The sequence below is a fragment of the Thalassophryne amazonica genome, chromosome 6 (assembly GCF_902500255.1).
Source record: "Thalassophryne amazonica chromosome 6, fThaAma1.1, whole genome shotgun sequence".
NCBI lineage: Eukaryota > Metazoa > Chordata > Actinopteri > Batrachoidiformes > Batrachoididae > Thalassophryne > Thalassophryne amazonica.
In genome coordinates this window covers 109807105-109832132 of record NC_047108.1, presented here as the reverse complement: position 1 = coordinate 109832132, position 25028 = coordinate 109807105, and the positions used below count along the sequence as shown (strand labels likewise).

Genomic DNA, 25028 nt, shown 5'->3' with positions numbered 1-25028 from the left:
CAGATTCACCAGCAGTACAGATGACGCACGTTGTGAGTACTGCCTCAGTACGGATTCAAAGCAGCACATTTTCATTCAGTTACTATTAAATTAACCAAATCTGTACGGAGGCAGTAGGCTACTCACCACATACTATGGATTAAATTGTCGGTATCAGATCTTGAAGATTGTGATATGATACACATATATAAATTAGAATTAAGTTGAAATTTAAAAAGCTGGTAATCAATTGTGTAGTGAATATATTCCTCTATCAGTGTTTCACACCTTGTGTGACTTTTCACTAACAGGCTGGACATGCTCATGCATCGCCGACGCCAAAAAACACCTGCTGCTCCGGTCCCGCTCATAACACACACATCAAAAGAAAAGCCGACCCCACACACACACACACACACACTGCTTTATTGTCAACTCTCTTTATCGTTACACTCCTAGAGACGTGCGTTGAACGTACTCCCTCCCTCCTCTTGTTACTGCCTCTGTACGTTTTCACAAAAACGTCATGGCCGTGGCATCCGTAGAAAACGTACGGTGAAGAAAAAAACGGTGGGTTGTGACCGGTGCTTTAGTGATCTAAGGTTTGTCAACATTTTGCTTATTTCCAACATTTGACACCAAAGGACAATGTTTATCATATAAATTGGAGATAATAAAAATGAATGATTCATAAGATTGATTGATCAATGTCCTCAATGTAAATGTCACTCTAGTTTTGATCCCTTAAGTCCAGTCTAAGATTTTCCACAGTTTCCTCTGTTATTTTCCTTTTGAAATTTGTACTTTCAGTATGGTTAGTTTTGTCAACTAAAGAATTGAAAACAACAAAGCCTGGCAAATGATCACTGATATCACTAATAAGTAGTCCCCCTCTAAATTCCCCATGGTAACGTTTGTCAATATATTGTCAGTAAGTGCCGCTGTATTCGCAGTTATCATAGTTGGATGGCTAATCAGTAGATACATTCCCATACAAAACACATAATTTATATATTCAGTTATATGTATTTGACCGTGAGGATTTAAGAAGTCTATGTTGAAGTCTCCACAAATAAACAGAAACTTATTATTTTTAATAATGTTGTACATCTCAGCCAGCTTTCCCACAAAATTTTTATGTTTGATCCTGGTGCTCTGTAAACACAACTTATAATTATACTTTTTGATTGTTCGCATTTAATTTCCACAGTGACACATTCCATGACATTTTCCAAAGAAAAACATATTTTGAACGATTTCACAGTGATAAGCACAACTAACGTAAAGTGCCACACCACCCCGTTTATTCATCCTATTTGTAGCAAATAAATCATAACCCTCAAACTGAACAGTGTCCATGTGCTCCTCTTTTAACCACGTCTCAGAAATTGCAATAACTGAAAAATGTTTATTTGCACTATTTAAACAATCCTGAATTTTTGACAAGTTCATGGAAAGACTTCTGCTATTAATATGTATGATGGAGAACGTCCCATTTAACACAGTAAATTTGCTAAATTGTTCTTCAGAAAAATAATTGCAATGGTGAGTAATATTTTTAAGAAAAAAGCAATCCGGATCTATATTATATTCAATATTATGAAGCCTATGTTCAGTGTAATCAAAAAATTTTAAGTTAAGCTCCTGTGCAGGTGTAAATTGGTAAGAATCAGTTGACATAAAATAAAAAAAATTGTAATCCACAAACCAAAAATGTGGCTAAACAAAGTCTAGCTGCTAGATGTATATTATGTAATATATTTAATTATGTAATATACATAATTATGTAATTATGTAATATATTTGTGGTATACGTTTTCACAAAATTTGTCCCATAATGAAAGAAAGATAAACAAAACAACCATAAAAGAAATCACTCCAAGTAAATGAAAAGGATCCAATAATGAACACTGTCCTCCTTAGGAAGCAGTCACTTAAATGTATCCAGATCCGAGAGCTCTCTTATTATCATAATTTTAGCTTCCTCTGGAGATCCGTTTAACTTAATCATCACTTTACAGTTCCTCATCCAAGTCATTGGTATTTTTTTCAGTTTTTTTAGAGCTCTGGCTTGTCTTGCAATATCGACATTTTTCTTTGTCAAATGTTCGTTTAACAACACCACATTTGACCATCCGACATATGACACCACATTAGACATCAAACATATAATACCCTCTTAACATTACCACATTAGAGATCAAACATATAATACCCCCTTAACATCACCACATTAGACATAAAACATATAATAACCCCCTTAACATCACCACATTAGTTAGTTAATTTTCTGAACCTGCTTACTCCAGATGACTGTTTGTGACATCACAGTTACTAACAGCTGAGTTCATCATACATGTCCATCCAGAGAGACCGTGTTTTAAGTCTGGGATTTGACCTTTGACCTGCAGATGCTCTCAGCAGGTGGTGTTCATCTGATCCTCATGGTGTTGACCTTCGACCACAGATTTATCATCATCATGCCCCCCCGGTGGACTATTCCTGGGCGAGGCCGCGGTACACTCTGCATGCTTTCAGAATGCGGCCATTGTCACACAGACATATGACTCCGTGCTAAATCCAGGACACGGCAACAAGCAAACACGTGGACACAAAGGGTCCTCGAGTTGCCGCTCACACCACAACACGGTGACCTTCAAAGTGAAACGGATCTGACCGACCTCACAAACCTTCTATGTGATGTGATTCCAGTGGCTCATATCACGCCAGGCTTTTATGGATGTGTTTTGGAAAACTGGATTTGGATCCACATGGTTCCAAACAGGATCTCAGTGTGATGTCATCATCGTCACACGAAGGAAGCCTCAGGTGCCGATCGAGGGACTGACGGCCTATTTGCTGGAGAACAAAGTCAGAGTCCTTTTTAGGAACGGCTGCCACATCCACCATTGTTGGTGGGGCTGTTTGCTGTTTATAGACCTCTGTGTGCCCCCCTCCCCCCGGCCCCCAGATTATGGAGGCTGGACCGGATCATTTTTAGCACCACACAGTTGCAGCTGTGACGGCTTTGTCCTCAGACCGGTGCAGCAGTGTGAACTTCACCTCTGAGTAAAGTCCAAAGACCAGCAGTCATGGATGACGTCTACAAAGCAGCGGTAAGTCGATGTTTTCTTCACTTGAATTACGTTTTTGTGTGATCGCGACTTTGATGAAGCTACAGACGGTGTGGGTTCGACTTCAGCAGTCACTCGCATCACATGACACGTCTGTGTATGTACACCACATGTCACCGCATCAGACAACCCAAAAAACGTTAGCAACACTGCATGAAACAATCCAACATAACAATGTCAGGTTAGCAACACCACATTAAACCATCCAACATAACACAATGTCATGTTAGCAGCACCACATTAAACCATCCAACATAACACAATGTCATGTTAGAAACATCACATTAAACAATCCAACATAACAATGTCAGGTTAGCAACACCACATTAAACCATCCAAAATAATACAATGTCATGTTAGCAGCACCACATTAAACCATCCAACATAACACAATGTCAGGTTAGCAACACCACATTAAACCATCCAAAATAACACAATGTCATGTTAGCAGCACCACATTAAACCATCCAACATAATGTCATGTTAGAAACATCACATGAAACCATCCAACATAACACAATGTCATGTTAACACCACATTAAACGATCCAACATCAAATCAAATCAGTTTTATTTATATAGCGCCAAATCACAACAAACAGATGCCCCAAGGTGCTTTATATTGTAAGGCAAAGCCATAAAATAATTACAGAAAAACCCCAACGGTCAAAACGACCCCCTGTGAGCAAGCACTTGGCGACAGTGGGAAGGAAAAACTCCCTTTTAACAGGAAGAAACCTCCAGCAGAACCAGGCTCAGGGAGGGGCAGTCTTCTGCTGGGACTGGTTGGGGCTGAGGGAGAGAACCAGGAAAAAGACATGCTGTGGAAGACAGCAGAGATCAATCACTAATAATTAAATGCAGAGTGGTGCATACAGAGCAAAAAGAGAAAGAAACACTCAGTGCATCATGGGAACCCCCCAGCAGTCTAGGTCTATAGCAGCATAACTAAGGGATGGTTCAGGGTCACCTGATCCAGCCCTAACTATAAGCTTTAGCAAAAAGGAAAGTTTTAAGCCTAATCTTAAAAGTAGAGAGGGTGTCTGTCTCCCTGATCCGAATTGGGAGCTGGTTCCAGAGGAGAGGAGCCTGAAAGCTGAAGGCTCTGCCTCCCATTCTACTCTTGCAAACCCTAGGAACTACAAGTAAGCCTGCAGGCTGAGAGCGAAGCGCTCTATTGGGGTGATATGATAATATGAGGTCCCTAAGATAAGATGGGACCTGATTATTCAAAACCTAATAAGTAAGAAGAAGAATTTTAAATTCTATTCTAGAATTAACAAGAAGCCAATGAAGAGATGCCAATATGGGTGAAATATGCACTCTCCTTCTAGTCCCTGTCAGTACTCTAGCTGCAGCATTTTGAATTAACTGAAGGCTTTTCAGGGAACTTTTAGGACAACCTGGTAATAATGAATTAGAATAGTCCAGCCTAGAGGAAATAAATGCATGAATTAGTTTTTCAGCATCACTCAGACAAGACCTTTCTAATTTTAGAGATATTGCGCAAATGCAAAAAAGCAGTCCTACATATTTGTTTAATATGCGCATTGAATGACATATCCTGATCAAAAATGACTCCAAGATTTCTCACAGTATTACTAGAGGTCATGGTAATGTCATCCAGAGTAAGGATCTGGTTAGACACCATGTTTCTAAGATTTGTGGGGCCAAGTACAATAACTTCAGTTTTATCTGAGTTTAAAAGCAGGAAATTAGAGGTCATCCATGTTTTTATGTCTGTAAGACAATCCTGCATTTTAGCTAATTGGTGTGTGTCCTCTGGCTTCATGGATAGATAAAGCTGGGTATCATCTGCATAACAATGAAAATTTAAGCAATGCTGTCTAATAATACTGCCTAAGGGAAGCATGTATAAATTGAATAAAATTGGTCCTAGCACAGAACCTTGTGGAACTCCATAATTAACCTTAGTCTGTGAAGAAGATTCCCCATTTACATGAACAAATTGTAATCTATTAGATAAATATGATTCAAACCACCGCAGCGCAGTGCCTTTAATACCTACGGCATGCTCTAATCTCTGTAATAAAATTTTATGGTCAACAGTATCAAAAGCAGCACTGAGGTCTAACAGAACAAGCACAGAGATGAGTCCACTGTCTGAGGCCATAAGAAGATCATTTGTAACCTTCACTAATGCTGTTTCTGTACTATGATGAATTCTAAACCCTGACTGAAACTCTTCAAATAGACCATTCCTCTGCAGATGATCAGTTAGCTGTTTTACAACTACCCTTTCAAGAATTTTTGAGAGAAAAGGAAGGTTGGAGATTGGTCTATAATTAGCTAAGATAGCTGGGCCAAGTGATGGCTTTTTAAGTAATGGTTTAATTACTGCCACCTTAAAAGCCTGTGGTACATAGCCAACTAATAAAGATAGATTGATCATATTTAAGATCGAAGCATTAATTAATGGTAGGGCTTCCTTGAGCAGCCTGGTAGGAATGGGGTCTAACAGACATGTTGATGGTTTGAAGGAAGTAACTAATGAAAATAACTCAGACAGAACAATCGGAGAGAAAGAGTCTAACCAAATACCGGCATCACTGAAAGCAGCCAAAGAGAACGATATGTCTTTGAGGATGGTTATGAGTAATTTTTTCTGTAATAGTTAAAATTTTATTAGCGAAGAAAGTCATGAAGTCATTACTAAAGTTAAAGGAATACTTGGCTTAATAGAGCTCTGACTCTTTGTCAGCCTGGCTACAGTGCTGAAAAGAAACCTGGGGTTGTTCTTATTTTCTTCAATTAGTGATGAGTAGTAAGATGTCCTAGCTTTACGGAGGGCTTTTTTTTATAGAGCAACAGACTCTTTTTCCAGGCTAAGTGAAGATCTTCTAAATTAGTGAGACGCCATTTCCTCTCCAATTTACGGGTTATCTGCTTTAAGCTGCGAGTTTGAGTTATACCACGGAGTCAGGCACTTTTGATTTAAGGCTCTCTTTTTCAGAGGAGCTACAGCATCCAGAGTTGTCCTCAATGAGGACATAAAACTATTGATGAGATAATCTATCTCACTCACAGAGTTTAGGTAGCTACTCTGCCCTGTGTTGGTATATGGCATTGGAGAACATAAAGAAGGAATCATATCCTTAAACCTAGTTACAGCGCTTTCTGAAAGACTTCTACTGTAATGAAACTTATTCCCCACTGCTGGGTAGTCCATCAGAGTAAATGTAAATGTTATTAAGAAATGATCAGACAGAAGGGGGTTTTCAGGGAATACTGTTAAGTCTTCAATTTCCATACCGTAAGTCAGAACAAGATCTAAGGTATGATTAAAGTGGTGGGTGGACTCATTTATATTTTGAGCAAAGCCAATCGAGTAACAATAGATTAAATGCAGTGTTGAGGCTGTCATTCTCAGCATCTGTGTGGATGTTAAAATCGCCCACTATAATTATCTTATCTGAGCTAAGCACTAAGTCAGACAAAAGGTCTGAAAATTCACAGAGAAACTCACAGTAATGACCAGGAGGACGATAGATAACAACAAATAAAACTGTTTTTTGGGACTTCCAATTTGTATGGACAAGACTAAGAGTCAAGCTTTCAAATGAATTAAAGTTCTGTCTAGGTTTTTGATTAATTAATAAGCTGGAGTGGAAGATTGCTGCTAATCCTCTGCCTCGGCCCGTGCTACGATTGTTCTGGCAGTTAGTGTGACTCGGGGGTGTTGACTCATTTAAACTAACATATTCATCCTGCTGTAACCAGGTTTCTGTAAGGCAGAATAAATCAATATGTTGATCAATTATTATATCATTTACTAACAGGGACTTAGAAGAGAGAGACCTAATGTTTAATAGACCACATTTAACTGTTTTAGTCTGTGGTGCAGTTGAAGGTGCTATATTATTTTTTCTTTTTGAATTTTTATTCTTAAATAGATTTTTACTGGTTATTGGTGGTCTGGGAGCAGGCACCGTCTCTACGGGGATGGGGTAATGAGGGGATGGCAGGGGGAGAGAAGCTGCAGAGAGGTGTGTAAGACTACAACTCTGCTTCCTGGTCCCAACCCTGGATAATCACGTTTTGGAGGATTTAATAAAATTGGCCAGATTTCTAGAAATGAGAGCTGCTCCATCCAAAGTGGGATGGATGCCGTCTCTCCTAACAAGACCAGGTTTTCCCCAGAAGCTTTGCCAATTATCTATGAAGCCCACCTCATTTTTTGGACACCACTCAGACAGCCAGCAATTCAGGGAGAACATGCGGCTAAACATGTCACTCCCGGTCCGAATGGGGAGGGGCCCAGAGAAAACTACAGAGTCCGACATTGCGTTTGCAAAGTTACACACCGATTCAATGTTAATATTAGTGACCTCCGATTGGCGTAACCGGGTGTCATTACTGCCGACGTGAATTACAGTCTTACCAAATTTACGCTTAGCCTTAGCCAGCAGTTTCAAATTTCCTTCAATGTCACCTGCTCTGGCCCCCGGAAGACAATTGAATATGGTTCTTGGTGTCGCTAACTTCACATTTCTCAAAACAGAGTTGCCAATAACCAGAGTTTGTTCCTCGGCGGGTGTGTCGCCGAGTGGGGAAAAACGGTTAGAGATGTGAACGGGTTGGTGGTGTACAGGGGGCTTCTGTTTAGGGCTACGCTTCCTCCTCACAGTCACCCAGTCGGCCTGCTTTCCCGGCTGCTCGGGATCCGCTGGAGGGGAACTAACGGCGGCTAAGCTACCTTGGTCCGCACCAACTACAGGGGCTAGCTGGCTGCTAGCTGTAGGATTTTCCAAGGTGCGGAGCCGAGTCTCCAATTCGCCCAGCCTGGCCTCCAAAGCTACGAATAAGCTAAACTTATTACAAGTAACGTTACTGCTAAAGGAGGCCGAGGAATAACTAAACATTTCATACCCAGAGCAGAAAAGTGCGGGAGAGACAGGAGAAGCTGCCATGCTAAACCGGCTAAGAGCTAGTAGCTGCGCTAAGCTAGCGGATTCCTAAAAACACACAAAGTGAATAATGTGTAAATAATTTAGAGGTGATTCAGCAGAGGGAGTGCTTTAGTTAAGGCACGTGAAGATTACACTGTGAAACAAATCGTTATCTAGTTAACTAGATCAATCTAACTGCACAGATTAAACAGCTAACAGATACAGCAAAACACCGCTGTGCTCCGGAACAGGAAGTGATACAATACCGCAGTGAGAGCCAACCACCAGTAGAGGCAGTCAAACCAGGCAGTACCAACATAACAATGTCATGTTAGCAACACCACATTAAACCATCCAACATAACACAATGTCATGTTAACAACACCACATTAAACCATCCAACATAACACAATGTCATGTTAACAACGCCACATTAAACCATCCAACATAACACAATGTCATGTTAACAACGCCACATAAAACCATCCAACATAACAATGTCATGTTAGCAGCACCACATAAAACCATCCAACATAACACAATGTCATGTTAGCAGCACCACATTAAACCATCCAACATAACACAATGTCATGTTAACAACACCACATTAAACCATCCAACATAACACAATGTCATGTTAACAACACCACATTAAACCATCCAACATAACACAATGTCATGTTAACACCACATGAAACCATCCAACATAACACAATGTCATGTTAACACCACATGAAACCATCCAACATAACACAGTCATGTTAACACCACATGAAACCATCCAACATAACACAATGTCATGTTAAGAACACCACATTACATGATCCAACATACAATGCCACATTACACCGTCCAACACATATCTCATTAGCATCACCACATTAGACCTTCCAATATCTGACACCACATTAGCTGCATCAATAGACAATAATGTTACTTTTGTTCACATTTATCACATGGAGTGACAAAAGTGGTCAATAAAAACACTTCATTCAGTATATTAAAAACAAGACGTTTTGTATAAAATTGTGTATCATGGAAAAAGACCAGAGACTTTGTGATCACTGCCGTAATTCAAGAAGGGAGCTTTTAATTCCTACAGGAGCTTTATGACATCATATTTCATCACACTCATTCAAACTGCATCTTCAAACGGAGGTCTGTGAGTGGATCTGATCCTCTGAGAGGGTTCATGTCCAAAGCTGCTGAAGATATGTGCTGTGCATAGGTCAGAATCCTGAGGCACGTCAGTCACCTTCCTGGTGTCTGTAACTGACATGTCAGAATCGTCCGTGTGTCGTCTGCACAAAAAGAACAGTAAGTCAAGAAATCAGTCATTCTGCAAGAACCGCCACAAAGGGCCGGCTGACGTCATCGCGCCAGCTTTCACTCTGACATGTACAATAATCTGAGTCGAACCAATCAGCTTGTCCATGTAAAGCCCCACCCACAAAGTCTACACTCAGTGATGTCACCACGGGTGTGTGTTTCTGTGTGTGTGGGGGGGAGCTGTTACCGCACACTGTTCACACTGTGTTAATAACCTCATGTTAATTTCATAAGAGGAGACCAAATATATTTGTCCAACTTGTTTTCATGGCAAACATAAGCCAAGGACGTGATGGAGTCAACTGTTCTAAAACACTGGCAAAGACGAAATTAACACACCTTATTGTTGACGAAGAAAGACGAGGCTAAAATGTTTTCTGCAAAATAAAAAACTGAAATAGTCATTTTTCATCTTCGTTTTGTTGCCAGCCACCTAGCACTGGTACCACAGTCCCTTATACAAAGAGACTGGTATCATGGCTGTGATTGGTCCATCTGATATGTCGGCTGCTATTGGCTATCACGTCACGCTCTGTGATTGGCTGTGGTTTAACCGCCAACAATGTAAGTTGGTTCCACTCCTCCAGAGACTATGGTACCAGACTGCAGCCAATCAGAGAGCAGCGTGTCTCAGCCAATCAGCAAAATGTCAGAATCCTGAGTAAAAGTCACGTGACCAAATAACCCGATACCGACTCCTTTGCATTGGCTGGAGGAGTGGAACCAACTTACCAGCCACCAAGGCAGCCTGCTCTATTTCCTGTACTACTGCTGCCACCTTGTGGCTATAACACAAAACTGCAAGGAACAAACAGATCTTGTGGAAGGTCCCATTTTAAATATCATGAGACTGACAAGAAAACCAAATGTCTCATTGTATCTGACGAGAAGCTTCACAGATTTAAAATACCACAAACCTTCAATCATTTAAGTGGATTCTGTCACGTAATGATAACATTCCTTACTACATTGAATGAAATCAAATAAAAGTTGTGCTCACAAACTGCAAAAAACCAGCAGTGCTCACAATCTGCCAAAATAAATAAAAATAAAAATCCAACTGTGCTCACAAACTTCCGAAAAACCGACGGCGCTCACAACTGGCCCTAAAAAACAAACAAACAAAAAAAATACAACTGCATTCACAAACTGCCAAAAAAAAAATCAACGTCACTGGCACAATTATAAACTGCAGAAAAACCAACGGCTCGCTCACAAACTGCCAAAAAACCAGCATCGCTGGTGCACTCATAAACTGCTGAAAAATCAATGGCGTGCTGACAAACTGCCAAAAAAAAAAAACAGCGGTGCACTCACAAACTGCCAAAAAACAGCGGTGCACTCACAAACTGCCAAAAAAAAAAAAAAAATCAATGACGCTGGTGCAATTACAAACTGCAAAAAAACCTAACAGCGCTCACAAACTGCCAAAAAAAAAACTAACAGCACTCACAAATTGCAAAAAAACAATGGTGCACTCACAAATTACCAAAAACCCAGCAGCACTCACAAACTGCCAAATAACCAACAGTGCTCACAAGCTGCTGAAAAAAACATCGCTGGTGCGCTCACAAACTACCAAAAATCCAAGGGCGCTCACAAACCGCTGAAAAAATCAACGTCGCTGGTGTGCTCACAAACTGCCAAAAAACTAACAGCGCTCACAAACTGCCCAAAAAACAATGGCGCACTCACAACCAATGGCGCGCTCACAAACTGCCAAAAACCCAATGGCGCTCACAAACTGAAAACAAACAAACAACAACAAAAAAAAACGGCGCATGCACAAATTGCCAAAAAACCAGTGGCCCTCATAAACTGCCATAAAACCAACGATGCTTACAGTGTGCTCAAAAAAAAAAAAAAAGACGACACTCAGAAACTGCCAAAAAACTGCGGCACTCACAAACTGCCAAAAAGAACAATGATCACAATCTGCCAAATAAAAAGGCACTCACAAACTGCCAAAGACAGCGGCCCTCACAAACTGCCAAAAACCAATGGCGTGTTCACAAACTGCCAAAAAAAAAAAACCCAAAAACAAAAAAATCAGCAGTCCTCACAAACTGCCAAAAAAAACCAATGGTGCGCTCACAAACTGCCCAATAAATAAATAAAAATGGTGTGCTCACAAACTACCAAAAAAATCAATTTGCTGGTGCGCTCACAAACTGCCAAAAACCCAAGGGCACACACAAACTGCTGAAAAAAATCATTGCTGGTGCGCTCACAAACTGCCAAAAAACTAACAGCACACACAAACTGCCCAAAAAACAATGGCGCACTCATAACCAACGATGCGCTCACAAACTGGCAAAAACCCAATGGTGCTCACAAACTGACAAAAAAACAAAAAAAAAAAAACAACGGCGCATGCACAAACTGACAAAAAACCAGTGGCCCTCATAAACTGCCATAAAACCAATGATGCTTACAGTGTGCTAAACAAAACCAAACAAAAAAATATATATGATGCTCACAAACTGCCAAAAAAGAATGATCACAATCTGCCAAAAAAAAAAAGTGCTCACAAACTGCCAAAGACAGCGGCGCTCACAACCTGCCAAAAACCAATGGCGTGTTCACAAATTGCCAAAAAAAAAAAAAAAAAAATCAGCAGTCCTCACAAACTGCCAAAAAACCAATGGTGCACTCACAAACTGCCCCCCCCCCCCAAAAAAAATAAAAGTGGTGCGCTCACAAACTGCCAAAAAAATCAACGTTGCTGGTGCGCTCAAACTGCCCAAAAAAAAACAACGCTGCACTCACAAACTGCCAAAAAAACAGCAGTGCACTCACAAACTGCCAAAAAAACCCATCTGCGCTCACAAACTGCCCCCCCCCCCCCCCAAAAATGGTTGCTGACGCATTCACAAACTGCCAAAAAACCAGCAGCGCTCACAAACTGCTGAAAAATCAATGTCGCTGGCACAATTACAAACTGCAGAAAAACCAACATTGCTCACCAACTGCCAAAAAAACAACGGTGTGCTCACAAACTGTCAAAAAAAAACCAACGGTGCACTCACAAACTGCCAAAAAGCCAATGGCGCGCTCACAAACTGCTAAAACACCAACAGCGCGCTCACAACTAACAAACTGTCAAAACACAATGGTGCACTCACAAACTGCCAAAAAAAAAATCAATGTCGCTGGTGCGCTCACAAACTGCAGAAAAACCAATGGCGCGCTCACAAACTGCCAAAAAACCAACAGTGCGCTCACAAACTGCCAAAAAACCAACAGTGCGCTCACAAACTGCCAAAAAACCAACAGTGCGCTCACAAACTGCCAAAAAACCAACAGCGCTCACAAACTGCCAAAAAAATCAAAGGTGTTCACAAACTGCCACAAAAGCAGCGGCCCTAACAAACTGCCAGAAAACCAACGATGCTTACAATCTGCTAAAAATACCAACGATGCTCACAAACTGCCAAAAAAAACAAAAAAACAGCGGCACTCACAAACTGCCAAAAAACGAACAATGCTCACAATCTGCCGAAAAAATCAACTACACTCACAAACTGCCAAAAAAAAAAGTTGTCGCTGGCGTGCTCACAAATTGCCGAAAAGCTAACAGCGCTCACAAACTGCCAACAAAACAAAGGCGCGCTCACAAACTGCCAAAAAACCAACAATGGCGCGCTCACAAACTGCCAAAAATAAAAATAAAAATAACGGCACACTCACAAACTGCAAAAAATAAATAAATAAATAAATCAAAGGTGCTCACAAACTGCTGCAGCAGGCACTCACCCACCTGGAGACCGGCGGGAGCACTGTGAGAGTCATGTTCTTTGATTTCTCCAGCGCTTTCAACACCATCAGACCAGCGCTGCTGTGGGGGAAGCTGGAGGATGCTGGTATGGATGGACACCTCGCCGCCTGGACCATTGACTACCTCACTGACCGCCCGCAGTACATGGGGCTGCGCGGCTGTCAGTCTGAGGTGGTAAGGTGCAGCACTGGGGCCCCCCAGGGCACCGTTCTCTCGCCTTTCCTCTTCACCCTTTACACCTAGGACTTCACTGACAACACAGACAGCTGCCATCTCCAGAAGTTCTCTGATGACTCCGCCATTGTGGGTTGTGTGCCTGAGGGGAACGAGCTGGAGTACTGGTCAGTCATCACAGACTTTGTGGACTGGTGTGAGCGCAACCACTTGTGTCTCAACACCAGTAAGACGAAGGAGATGGTGATCGACTTCAGGAGGAAACCACCACCTCACCCACCGGTGAACATCCAGGGGGAGGACAGAGACTGTGGACAGTTTCAAATACCTTGGTGTTCACCTCAACAACAAACTGGACTGGACTCACAACACTGACGCCCTGTACAAGAAGGGCCAGAGTCGCCTCCATCTCTTGAGGAGACTGAGATCCTTTGGAGTGAGCAGGCCTCTGCTTAAGACCTTCTATGACTCTTTTGTAGCCTCTGCTCTCCTCTATGCTGTCATCTGTTGGGCCCCGGGCAGCAGAGAGCGGGAGAGAAAGAGACTGAACAAGCTGGTCAGGAAGTCCAGCTCTGTCCTGGGCTGTCCTCTGGCCTCTCTGGAGGTGGTGGCCGAGAGGAGGGTGTTAGCCAAGTTCAAATCCATCATGGACAACTCCTCTCACCCTCTGCACTGGACTGTAGTTGAGCTGAGCAGCTCGTTCAGTTACAGACTGAGGCACCCTCAGTGCAAGAAGGAATGATACAGCAGGTCGTTCCTCCCTGCTGCTGTCAGACTGTACAATAACACTGTGAAATAACCACATCCAATAATATGTCCACAAATCATGTGCAGTAACAACTTGTTTACAAATCCCTGCACTAATGTCACCTTACCACATCTAAACTCCATTTCACATATTGTAAATAAGATGCTCCTATTTTTTCAATTCCAATCATGTTTATATATATGCATATGTACTTACAGTGAGGAAAATAAGTATTTGAACACCCTGCGGTTTTGCAAGTTCTCCCCCTTAGAAATCATGGAGGGGTCTGAAATTTTCATCTTAGGTGCATGTCCACTGTGAGAGACATAATCTAAAAAAAAAAAAAAAACGGAAATCACAATGTATGATTTTTTTTAATAATTTATTTGTATGTTACTGCTGCAAATAAGTATTTGAACACCTACCAACCATCAAGAATTCTGGCTCACACAGACCTGTTAGTTTGTCTTTAAGAAGCCCTCTTATTCTGCACTCTTTACCTGTATTAATTACACCTATTTGAACTTGTTACCTGTATAAAAGACACCTGTTCACACACTCAAATCAATCACACTCCAACCTGTCCACCATAGCCAAGACCAAAAAGCTGTCTAAGGATAACAGGGTCAAAACTGTAGACCTGTACAAGGCTGGGATGGACTACAGGACAACAGGCAAGCAGCTTGGTAGACGACAACAACTGTTATGATTATTTATTAGAAAGTGGAAGAAACACAAGATGACTGTCAATCTCCCTTGGTCTGGGATTCCATGCAAGATCTCACTTTGTGGGGTAAGGATGATTCTGAGAAAGCTCAGAACTACACAGAAGGCCCTGGTGCCTGAAGAGAGCTGGGACCACAGTCACAAAGATTACATTAGTAACACATGATGCTCTCATGGTTTAAAATCCTGCAGGGCAGCAAGGTCCCCCTGCTCAAGCCAGCACATGTCCAGGCCCATTTGAAGTACACCAGTGACCATCTGGATGATCCAGAGGAGGCATGGGAGAAGGTCATGTGGTCAGATGAGACCAGAATAGAGCTTTTTGGAATCAACTCAACTTATCATGTTTAGAGGATGAGAACAACCCCAAGAAAACCATCCCAACCGTGAAGCATGGGGGTGGAAACATCATACTCTGGGGGTGCTCTTCTGCAAAGGGGACAGGACGACTGCACCGTATTGAAGGGAGGATGTATGGGGTCATGTATTGCGAGATTTTGGCAAACAACCTCCTTCCCTCAGTAAGAGCATTGAAGATGGGTCATGGCTGGGTCTTCCAGCATGGCAATGACCCCAAACACACAACCAGGGCAACTAAGGAGGGGCTCCGTAAGAAGCATTTCAAGGTCCTGGAGTGGCCTGGCCAGTCTCCAGACCTGAACTCAATAGAAAATCTTTGGAGGGAGCTGAAACTCCAAACCTCAAAGATCTAGAGAAGATCTGTGAGGAGGAGTGGACCAAAATCCCTGCTGCAGGGTGTGCAAACCTGGTGAAAAACTACAGGAAACGTTTGACCTCTGTAATTGCAAACAAAGGCTACTGTACCAAATATTAACATTGATTTTCACAGGTGTTCAAATACTTATTTGCAGCAGTAACATACAAATAAATTATTAAAAAAATCATACATTGTGATTTCTGGATTTTTTTTTTTTAGATTATGTCTCATATATATATATATATATATATATATATATATATAATATACATACACACACACATACATACAAATTCTATTTCTACCTCATTTTCTTATTTTATTGTATTGATGCGAGTATTATTATTATTGCTTATCCTTGCACACGCTGTTTGATGCACATTTTCCTCTACTCACACCCATCTTGTGTTTTTTTAAGAGCTGACATAACGTGAATTTCTCCACTGTGAGATCAATAAAGTCTTATCTTACCTTATCTTATTAAACTGCCACAAAATCAGTGGCCCTAACAACCTGCCATCAAACCAACAATGCTCACAAATTGCAAAAAAAAATCCAAAACAGCGGCGCTCACAAACTGCCAAAAAACAAACGACGCTCACAATCTGCCAAAAAAAAACAAAAAAACAATGGCGCTCACAAACTGCCAAAAAAAACATTGGTGCTCACAAACTGCCAAAAAAAAAACCAACATCGCTGGCGCTCTCACAAACTGCCGAAAACCTACGGTGTTCACAACCTGCCAAAAAACAGCAGTCCTCACAAACTGGCAGACAACAACAATAACAAAAAAACAGTGGCGCTCACAAACTGCCAAAAAACCAACAACGCTGACAAACTGCCAACAAAAACACAGCAGAGCTCACAAACTGTCAAAAACATCCAACAACGCTCACAAACTGCCCAAAAAACTAACAGCGCTTACAAACTGCTGAAAAATCAGACTGCCAAAAAACCAACAGCATGCTCAGAAACTGCCAAAAAAAAAACAACAAAAAAAAAAAACAATGGCACACTCACCAACTGCCAAAAAATCAAAAGCGCGCTCACAAACTGCCAAGAACCCAACAACGCTCACAAACTGCCAAAACAAACAAACAAACAAAAAAGTGGCTCTCACAAACAGCCAAACAAATGCAGTGGTGTTCACAAACTTCCAAAAAAACTAATAGCGCTTACAAACTGCTGAAAAACCAACAATGTGCTCACAAACTGCCAAAAAACAAAACAACAAAAAAACAACGGCGGTCACAAACTGCCGAAAAACCAACGGCGCTCACAAAATGCTGGAGCGTCAGAAATTATTACCAGTGGTAAAACTTTCTTTGACATTGTCACATACGTTAGATGAAAACTCCTATCATATGACGTGTGAGAGACAAGAGACACCCACATGGTGTCTGGCAGAGACGAATCTTCTTCTCTGTCTTTCAGCTGTTCCTGTTAGGGGTCGCCACAGCAGATCAATCGTTTCCATCTCACCCTGTCCTCTGTATCTTCCTCTGTCACACCAACCACCTGCATGTCCTCCCTCAGCACATCCATAAACCTCCTCTTTGGCCTCCCTCTTCTCCTCCTGCCTGGTGGCTCCATCCTCAGCATCCTTCTCCCTATATACCCTGGGTCCCTCCTCTGCACATGTCCAAACCATCTCAATCTCACCTCTCTGACTTTGTCTCCAAACCGTCCCACCTGAGCTGTCCATCTGATATGTTCATTCCTAATCTTGTCCATTCTCGTCACTACCAAAGAGCATCTCAACATCTTCAGCTCTGCCACCTCCAGCTCTGCCTCCTGTCTTTTTGTTAGTGCCACCATCTCTAAACCGTACAACATAGCTGGTCTCACTACTGTCTTGTAAACTTAACCCCTTCACTCTTGCTGATATTCTTCGGTCACAAATCACTCCTGCCACCTTTCTCCACCCACTCCACCCTGCCTGCACTCTCTTCTTCACCTCTCTACCACACTCTCCATTACTTTGAAATTTAAACTCATCTTTCACCACTTCTACTCCTTGTAACTGCACTATTCCACTGGGCTCTCATTCACACATATGGACTTAGTCTTGCTTCTACTGACTTTCATTCCCCTTCCCTCCAAAGCATATCTCCACCTCTCCAGACTAGACTCAAGTTGCTCTCTACTCTCACTACAGATCACAATGTCATCTGCAAACATCATAGTCCATGGGGATTCCTGTCTGATCTCATCCGTCAACCTGTCCATCACCACTGCAAACAAGAAAGGACTCAGAGCTGATCCTTGGTGTAATCCCACCTCCACCTTGAATGAGTCTGTCATTCCGACTGCGCATCTCACCGCTGTCACACTATTCTTGTACATGTCCTGTACTACCCAGCATACTTCTCTGCCACTCCAGACTTCCTCATACAATACCACAGCTCTTCTCTTGGCACCCTATCATAAGCTTTTTCTAAGTCCACAAATACACAATGTAACTCTTTCTGGCCTTCTCTGTACTTCTCCAACAGTATTCTCAGAGCAAACATTGCATCTGTAGTGCTCTTTCTCGGCATGAAACCATATTGCTGCACACAGATCTTCACCTGTTTTCTAAGCCTAGCTTCGACTACTCTTTCCCATAACTTTATGCTGTGGTTGATCAACTTTATGCCTCTGTAGTTACTGCAGCTCTGCACATCACCCTTGTTCTTGAAAATAGGAACCAGCACACTTCATCTCCACTCCTCAGGCATCCCCTCACTTTCCAAGATTTTATTAAACAATCTGGTTAGAAACTCTACTGCCATCTCTCCTAGACATTTCCATGCCTCCACTGGAATGTCATCTGGACCAACTGCCTTTCCACTCTTCATCCTCTTCATAGCAGCCCTCACTTCCTTACTAATCTCTTGTACTTCCTGATTTACTCTCACCACATCATCCAGCCTTTTCTCTCGCTCATTTTCTTTATTCATCAGCTCTTCAAAATATTCCCTCCACCTTATCAGCACACGCTCCTCACTTGTCAGCACATTTCCATGTGCATCCTTTACCACCCTAACCTGCTGCACATCCTTTCCAGCTCTGTCCCTTTGTCTGGCCAATCGGTACAAGTCCTTTTCTCCTTCCTTACTATTCAACTTCTTGTACAGCTCGCAATATGCCTTTTCCTTCGCTTTTGCCACTTATCTTTTTGCCTTACGCCACATCTCCTCGTACTCTTGTCTACTTTCTTCATCTCTCCGACTATCCCAAAACTTTTTTGCCAACCTCTTTCTCCTTATGCTTTCCTGGACCTCTTCATTCCACCACCAAGTCTCCTTGTCTTCCTTCCACTGTCCAGATGTCATACCCAGTACTGTCCTAGCTGTCTCCCTCACCACATCTGCAGTACTTTCCAGTTGTCCAAAATTGCTTCCCTTCCAACCACTGCTTCTCTCACCTGCTCGCTAAATTTCACACAACAGTCTTCCTCTTTCAGCTTCCACCATCTGATCCTTTGTTGAACTCTCACTCTCTTCTTCTTCTTCTTTACCTCTAAAGTCATCCTACAAACAACCATCCTATGCTGTCTAATGACACTCTCTCCTGCCACCACCGTACAGTCTTGCAGAGACAAATAAAAAAAAAGAAAAGAAAACTAAAGAAGGCCCAGGAGCAGAAAAAGCAATGCACTGAGAAAAACCGTTTTTGTCTCTCCAGGTTGAGAACTTGACAGAGGAACAGAAGAATGGTGAGGACCTCAGTGGCTAACATTCTTTTGCAGTACTATGAGAGCTGATTTAATGTGCCTGTTACACCAATGGCTGTGTGGGTTTTAGCGCAATAACACAGTTTTTGTTGCTGTTCTGTTTCTTCTGTTTTGTAAAAATTTGCAAAAACCTTGTAACTGTTAGAATGGCCAAAGCAGAGGGTCACCCCTCTGAGTCTGGTCTGCTTGAGGTTTCTTCCTCAGAGGGAGTTTTTTCTTACCACTGTCGCCTATGGTCTTGCTCTGGGGGTTGGTAAGGTTAGACCTTACTTGTGTGAAGCGCCTTGAGGCAACTTTGCTGTGATTTGATACTATATAAATAAAATGAATTGATTGATATGATTGAATTAACACTGTGTGACTGTACTTGATTCCACTCAAAATAGAATTGATTTAACATGAACATTTTCTGACTACAACTCTGGTTTGTTTGTTGTTGCTACTTCATCTTTTATTGACACTTCTAACAATCATTTAATCAACCTACTTACAGCACATAGAGGATGTTTCTGTGTGACTCGCGATATAGTTTTTGGTCACTTTTCACTTTTTTTTTTTTTTTTTTGGTTTTTTAAACACCATTTCTTACATGCATGTGCCAGTTGACACAAGGTGTAAAATGACATAAACAAAAAGTAAGATAAATATCAAGGCACCCTAAACAACAGAAACCAGACGTCCTGACAGGACGTTTGACAGAACTATGGTTCTGTTGCTGTTAGATCTCAGTGCTGCATTTGATACAGTGGATCATCATATTCTACTTGATAGGCTGGAAAATCATTTTGGGATTACTGGGAGTGCCCTTGCATGGCTGACATCATACTTGACCAGTCGTTCTCACTGTGTTTTGTACAGTAACACTACCTCCAACCTTAGTGACGTGAAATTTGGGGTTCTACAGGGGTCTGTCTTAGGCCCCCTGCTTTTCTCCCTTTATATAACACCCCTTGGGCACATATTGCGCCGTTTTGGGATTACCTTTCATTGCTATGCAGATGATACTCAGTTACACATGCCGATAACTGCTGTTAATCTCATTCACATAAAATCCTTAGAAGACTGCCAGGATACTGTGAACATTTCTTGTTCTCGCTTTGGTAAAATGTGCCACGAAGTGTCCAGACATGTTGTTTAAGACGTATCCGGAATTGTGAAGAAGACATTTTGAAGAACTGTAGGTTGGAAACATGGTGTTCTGCTGTCACATGTAGCTTCAGACTGAACGGTGATTATCTGGATGTGGTTGCAGCAAGCAGGAATTCGTCTTCTGTTTTGGTGGTAGGCCAATCAGTTGACCGGCGCATTACTGCCACCATTTGGTGGGACGTCTGTGTCCGTCCCGGAATACAAAAGTATACATTTTGGGCAAAATGAAACGTGCCATATGTGTTGCTGCTTGCTTCACCGTGTAGTCCCTGCTCAGGATGGCCCTGGATCGGCGATGGTGCAGGGGGGTGCTTGGACTCTTAATATTTGCTTGCAAATCTAGTTTGTAAAGAACACAGTAAAAAAAGAAACAACTCAATCAGTTTTTAAAACTACCTGTAAATTTTACAATATAAAGCTGCTGTTATTTACTTTTTTTTTTTTTTTACTTTTTAACCCTGTGGTGTCCAAGGGATTGTAATTCAATTGTAATATACTTTCAGTAATTTCCACTTTAAGGTATTTTCTTATATTATGTATATTATAATTCCACTGTGTTGCATATAGAGCCCGACCGATATATCGGCCGGCCGATATTATCGGCCGATATAAGCCCTTTTCAAAGTACTCACTATCGGCCGAAATTTTGCTGATAGAATGCCGATAATTTCTCATAAACAGAACAGTTACTGACATAATGTTTGTGTCGGCAATGTAAAATGTCCTTGCACCGTTTGTCCTTAGAGATTAATGCAACTTTGCACAGATTTTTTGTACTAGACAGTTCTTTGTTACTGTTCTTGAAAATTGCACAAACATACTACACGGTCTTGTGAAAAGAATCTTATTTTACTGTTACAAATATGATAGTTTCCTCACATGTTATATCAGGGTCCATGTTTTCTTGTTAAAATGTTCAAACAACCTCTGCTTGCACTGAGGTTGTTTGAACATTTTTTGTTCTTGAAAGTTGCAGAATAGAAAAATAAAGGAGTGTTGTGAAAATAATGTTTCCTTAGTGTTTGTGTTTCTTTCCTCTCACAATTACTTGTCTGCAACTGAAAAAGTTTTTCTACCTGTAATATAACCTATATCTAAGTTGCAGCAACAAAAGGAACAAGATCAGATGTATTTCACAACTCTTTTTAAGGATATGTATTTGCTAATTTCACAAAGGTTTAATTCTTGATTGCATTTTTGTGAACTTGAACATTCTTCTGTTATAAAGTTAATCAATATGAGGACAAAGCTTCAGCTTTTAGCTCATACCTTTTTTGTTAAGTGTCCAAAAAAGAACATTTTATTCATTAAAAAAATAATAATAATATCGGCTGATTTATCAGCTATCGGCAAATCAGCTGATTTATCGATTGATTACCCCGTCATGAATTGGCGCTATATGAATTAATAAATTTGAATTTGAATTTGGACCAGGGGGTGAGGGAGGCTCAGAGGTGGAGTACGATTGTCAAGGAACATCAGCTATGACATTATGGCCGTGAGCTCTTCTGCTTGGTTTTGAGTAGGATGTTCTATATGTCTGAGAAAGTAACTGTTGGTTTGTGGTTCCCAGAGTTCAAAGCTGCATTCGACATCTTCATCCAGGATGCAGAAGATGGCTGCATCAGCACGAAGGAGTTAGGGAAGGTGATGAGGATGCTGGGGCAGAATCCGACTCCAGAAGAGCTGCAGGAAATGATCGATGAAGTGGATGAGGACGGTACGCCAGACACACACACACACATCAAACACCATCCCTATCAACATAAAACATTAGTTTCAAAGTTTCAGGAGCACTGATCCACTCTGATGGTGCTCAGAGTGGATCCGGCCATCCTCTGTTTATCTGCCCCGTGCTGAGTATGAATGAAAGACATCAGAAACCAGTCTGGGACGGCACCTTCACTTCCATCCATCACTAACGAATACAAGCACCATGGTGCTTTCCAGGAAGTCTGTCTGGAGAAGGCACTGCTAAAAAACCCAGTGAGCATACAAGAAGGAGATGAATGAGGGAAGCCACAAGACTACTCTGAAGGAGTTCAGCGCTTCTGTAGCTGTGACTGGACAAACTGCAACTTCATGGTGAAGTGCAACAGAAGAATTTTCTGGGGAACTTGTAATTTCAGCTAGTTTGACAGAAGGCACATGGGACACTCGAGCCTTCATTTGATCTGTTTTCTTGTATGAAAATTCTTCTCTGTTCCACTCCACCGTGAAGCTCTGACTGATGCAGAGCTCCAGCGTACGATCAGTGAGGAAACTGATAATAATAATCAATATAAACAATATAAATAGGACCGTGCAGCCTGGCGCCTTACTGTCAGAACAGGTGCACACAGGGCCGAGCAGGAGAGGAACCAAGGCCTCGCTGAGCAACGAGCTAGAAGGAAGCAGCGACAGCGGAGGCCTCAGCAGGCGTCACAGCACCCGTGCAACAAATGCACTCGCGCATTGGACTGACAAGTCATTCATGCAGGTGCAGATAGAAACAAAAGATTTCCTGTATATTTGTATTGTCAATTGTGTCTGTATCATGGCCCAAGCAGAGGGTCACCCCTCTGAGTCTGGTCTGCTTGAGGTTTCTTCCTCAGATGGAGTTTTTCCTTACCACTGTTGCTCTGGGGGTTAGTAAGGTTAGACCTTACTTGTGTGAAGCGCCTTGAGACAACTTTGTTGCGATTTGGCGCTATATAAATGAAAATAAATTGAAATTGAATTTAAAAAGTGAAAAACAAACAAAAAGCAAAAAAAGCCAAACTGGACGCTACACCATCGTCTCCCGCAGATGGATGGAAGCCAGGAAATAGAGTGTGGCCGTGTACGGAGCATCTGGAAAGTATTCATGGTGCTTCACTTTATCCACAATTTATGTTACAACCTTATTCCAAAATGGATGAAATTCATATTTTTCCTCAAGATTCTACTCACAACACCCCATAAAGACAACGTGGGGGGGGGTTGTACACATTCAACAAACAAAAACCTAAGAAATCCCATGTCCATAAGTATTCACACCCTTTGCTCAATACTTTGTTGGTGCACTTTTGGCAGCAATTACAGCCTCAAGTCTTCTTGAATATGATGCCACAAGCTTGGTGCACCTATCTTTGGGCAGTTTGGTCCATTCCTCTTTGCAGCACCTCCCAAGCTCCATCAGGTTGGATGGGGAGCATCGGTGCACAGCCATTTTCAGATTTCTCCAGAGATGTTCAATCAGATTCAGGTCTGGGCTCTGGCTGGGCCACTCAAGGACATTCACAGAGTTGTCCTGAAGCCACTCCTTTGATATCTTTGCTGTGTGCTTAGGGTCATTGTCCTGCTGAAAGATGAACCCTCGTCCCAGTCTGAGGTCAAGAGCACTCTGGAGCAGGTTTTCATCCAGGATGTCTCTGTACATTGCTGCATTCATCTTCCCTTCAATCCTGACTAGTCTCCCAGTTCCTGCTGCTGAAAAACATCCCCATAGCATGAAGCTGCCACCACCATGCTTCACTGTAGAGATGGTGCCTGGTTTCCTCCAAACATGATGCCAAAGAGTTCAATCTCCGTCTCATCAGACCAGAGAATTTTGTTTCTCCTGGTCTGAGAGTCCTTCAGGTGCCTTTTGTCAAACTCCAGGTGGGCTGCCATGTGCTTTTTACTAAGGAGTGGCTTCCATCTGGCCACTCTTCTACCACACAGGCCTGATTGGTGGTCCACCCTCAGGACAGGCCACCAACAGGACAGGCCACCATGACGACACCCTCAGGACAGTCCACCCTCAGGACAGGCCACCATCAGGACAGGACACCCTCAGGACAGGACCCCCTCAGGACGGTCCACCCTCAGGACAGGACACCAACAGGACAGGCCACCATTTGGACACCATCAGGACAGGACACCCTCAGGACAGTCCACCAACAGGACAAGCCACCATGACGACACCATCAGGACAGGACACCCTCAGGACAGTCCACCCTCAGGACAGGACACCAACAGGACAGGCCACCCTCAGGAGTCAGGACGGTTCACCCTCAGGACAGGCCACCATCAGGACAGGACACCATCAGGATGGTCCACCCTCAGGACAGGCCACCATCAGGATGGTCCACCCTCAGGACAGGCCACCATCAGGACGGTCCACCCTCAGGACAGGCCACCATCAGGACGGTCCACCATCAGGACAGTCCACCAACAGGACAGGCCGCCATGACGACACCCTCAGGACAGGCCACCCTCAGGACAGGCCACCCTCAGGACGGTCCCGATGGTGTCCTCACTGAATGAAAGGAAGCTCTGCTCAGAGGAGAATGTTTGTTGCTTTGTGCATCTGTTTCGGTGCAGATCGGTTATGTGTTGTGATGTGTGTTCCAGGCAGCGGCACAGTCGACTTTGATGAGTTTCTTGTCATGATGGTTCGCTGCATGAAGGAAGAGAGCAAAGGCAAATCGGAGGAGGAGCTGGCTGAGCTGTTCAGAATGTTTGACAAGTATGTCTTCATCCTTCACAGCATCATGTAGCTTCAAAGTTCCACCGCAGCACTTTGCCTGAAGAAATGTGACCTTATTTTGCACAGTAACACTCAGAGGGCCCTATCTTGTTCCCTGTCATGTTCATCTCCACTGACATTTGCAGAAGTAAAGAAGCTGCCTAATAATTAGGCACACCTTAATATTGGGTCACT

General features: G+C 42.4%; 1 protein-coding gene across 1 annotated transcript in view; it reads left to right on the top strand.

The window, feature by feature from the left end:
- The first annotated feature begins 2863 nt into the window (after nt 1-2863).
- Nucleotides 2864-25028, top strand: part of tnnc1b (troponin C type 1b (slow)) — a 63376-nt gene continuing 41211 nt past the window's right edge. Inside the window, exons 1-4 of the mRNA XM_034173130.1 lie at nt 2864-3095; nt 19165-19195; nt 21936-22082; nt 24719-24833. Of these exons, the coding sequence (XP_034029021.1) occupies nt 3072-3095; nt 19165-19195; nt 21936-22082; nt 24719-24833 (317 nt within the window). The 5' untranslated portion in view covers nt 2864-3071. The remainder of the gene's footprint in view (nt 3096-19164; nt 19196-21935; nt 22083-24718; nt 24834-25028) is intronic.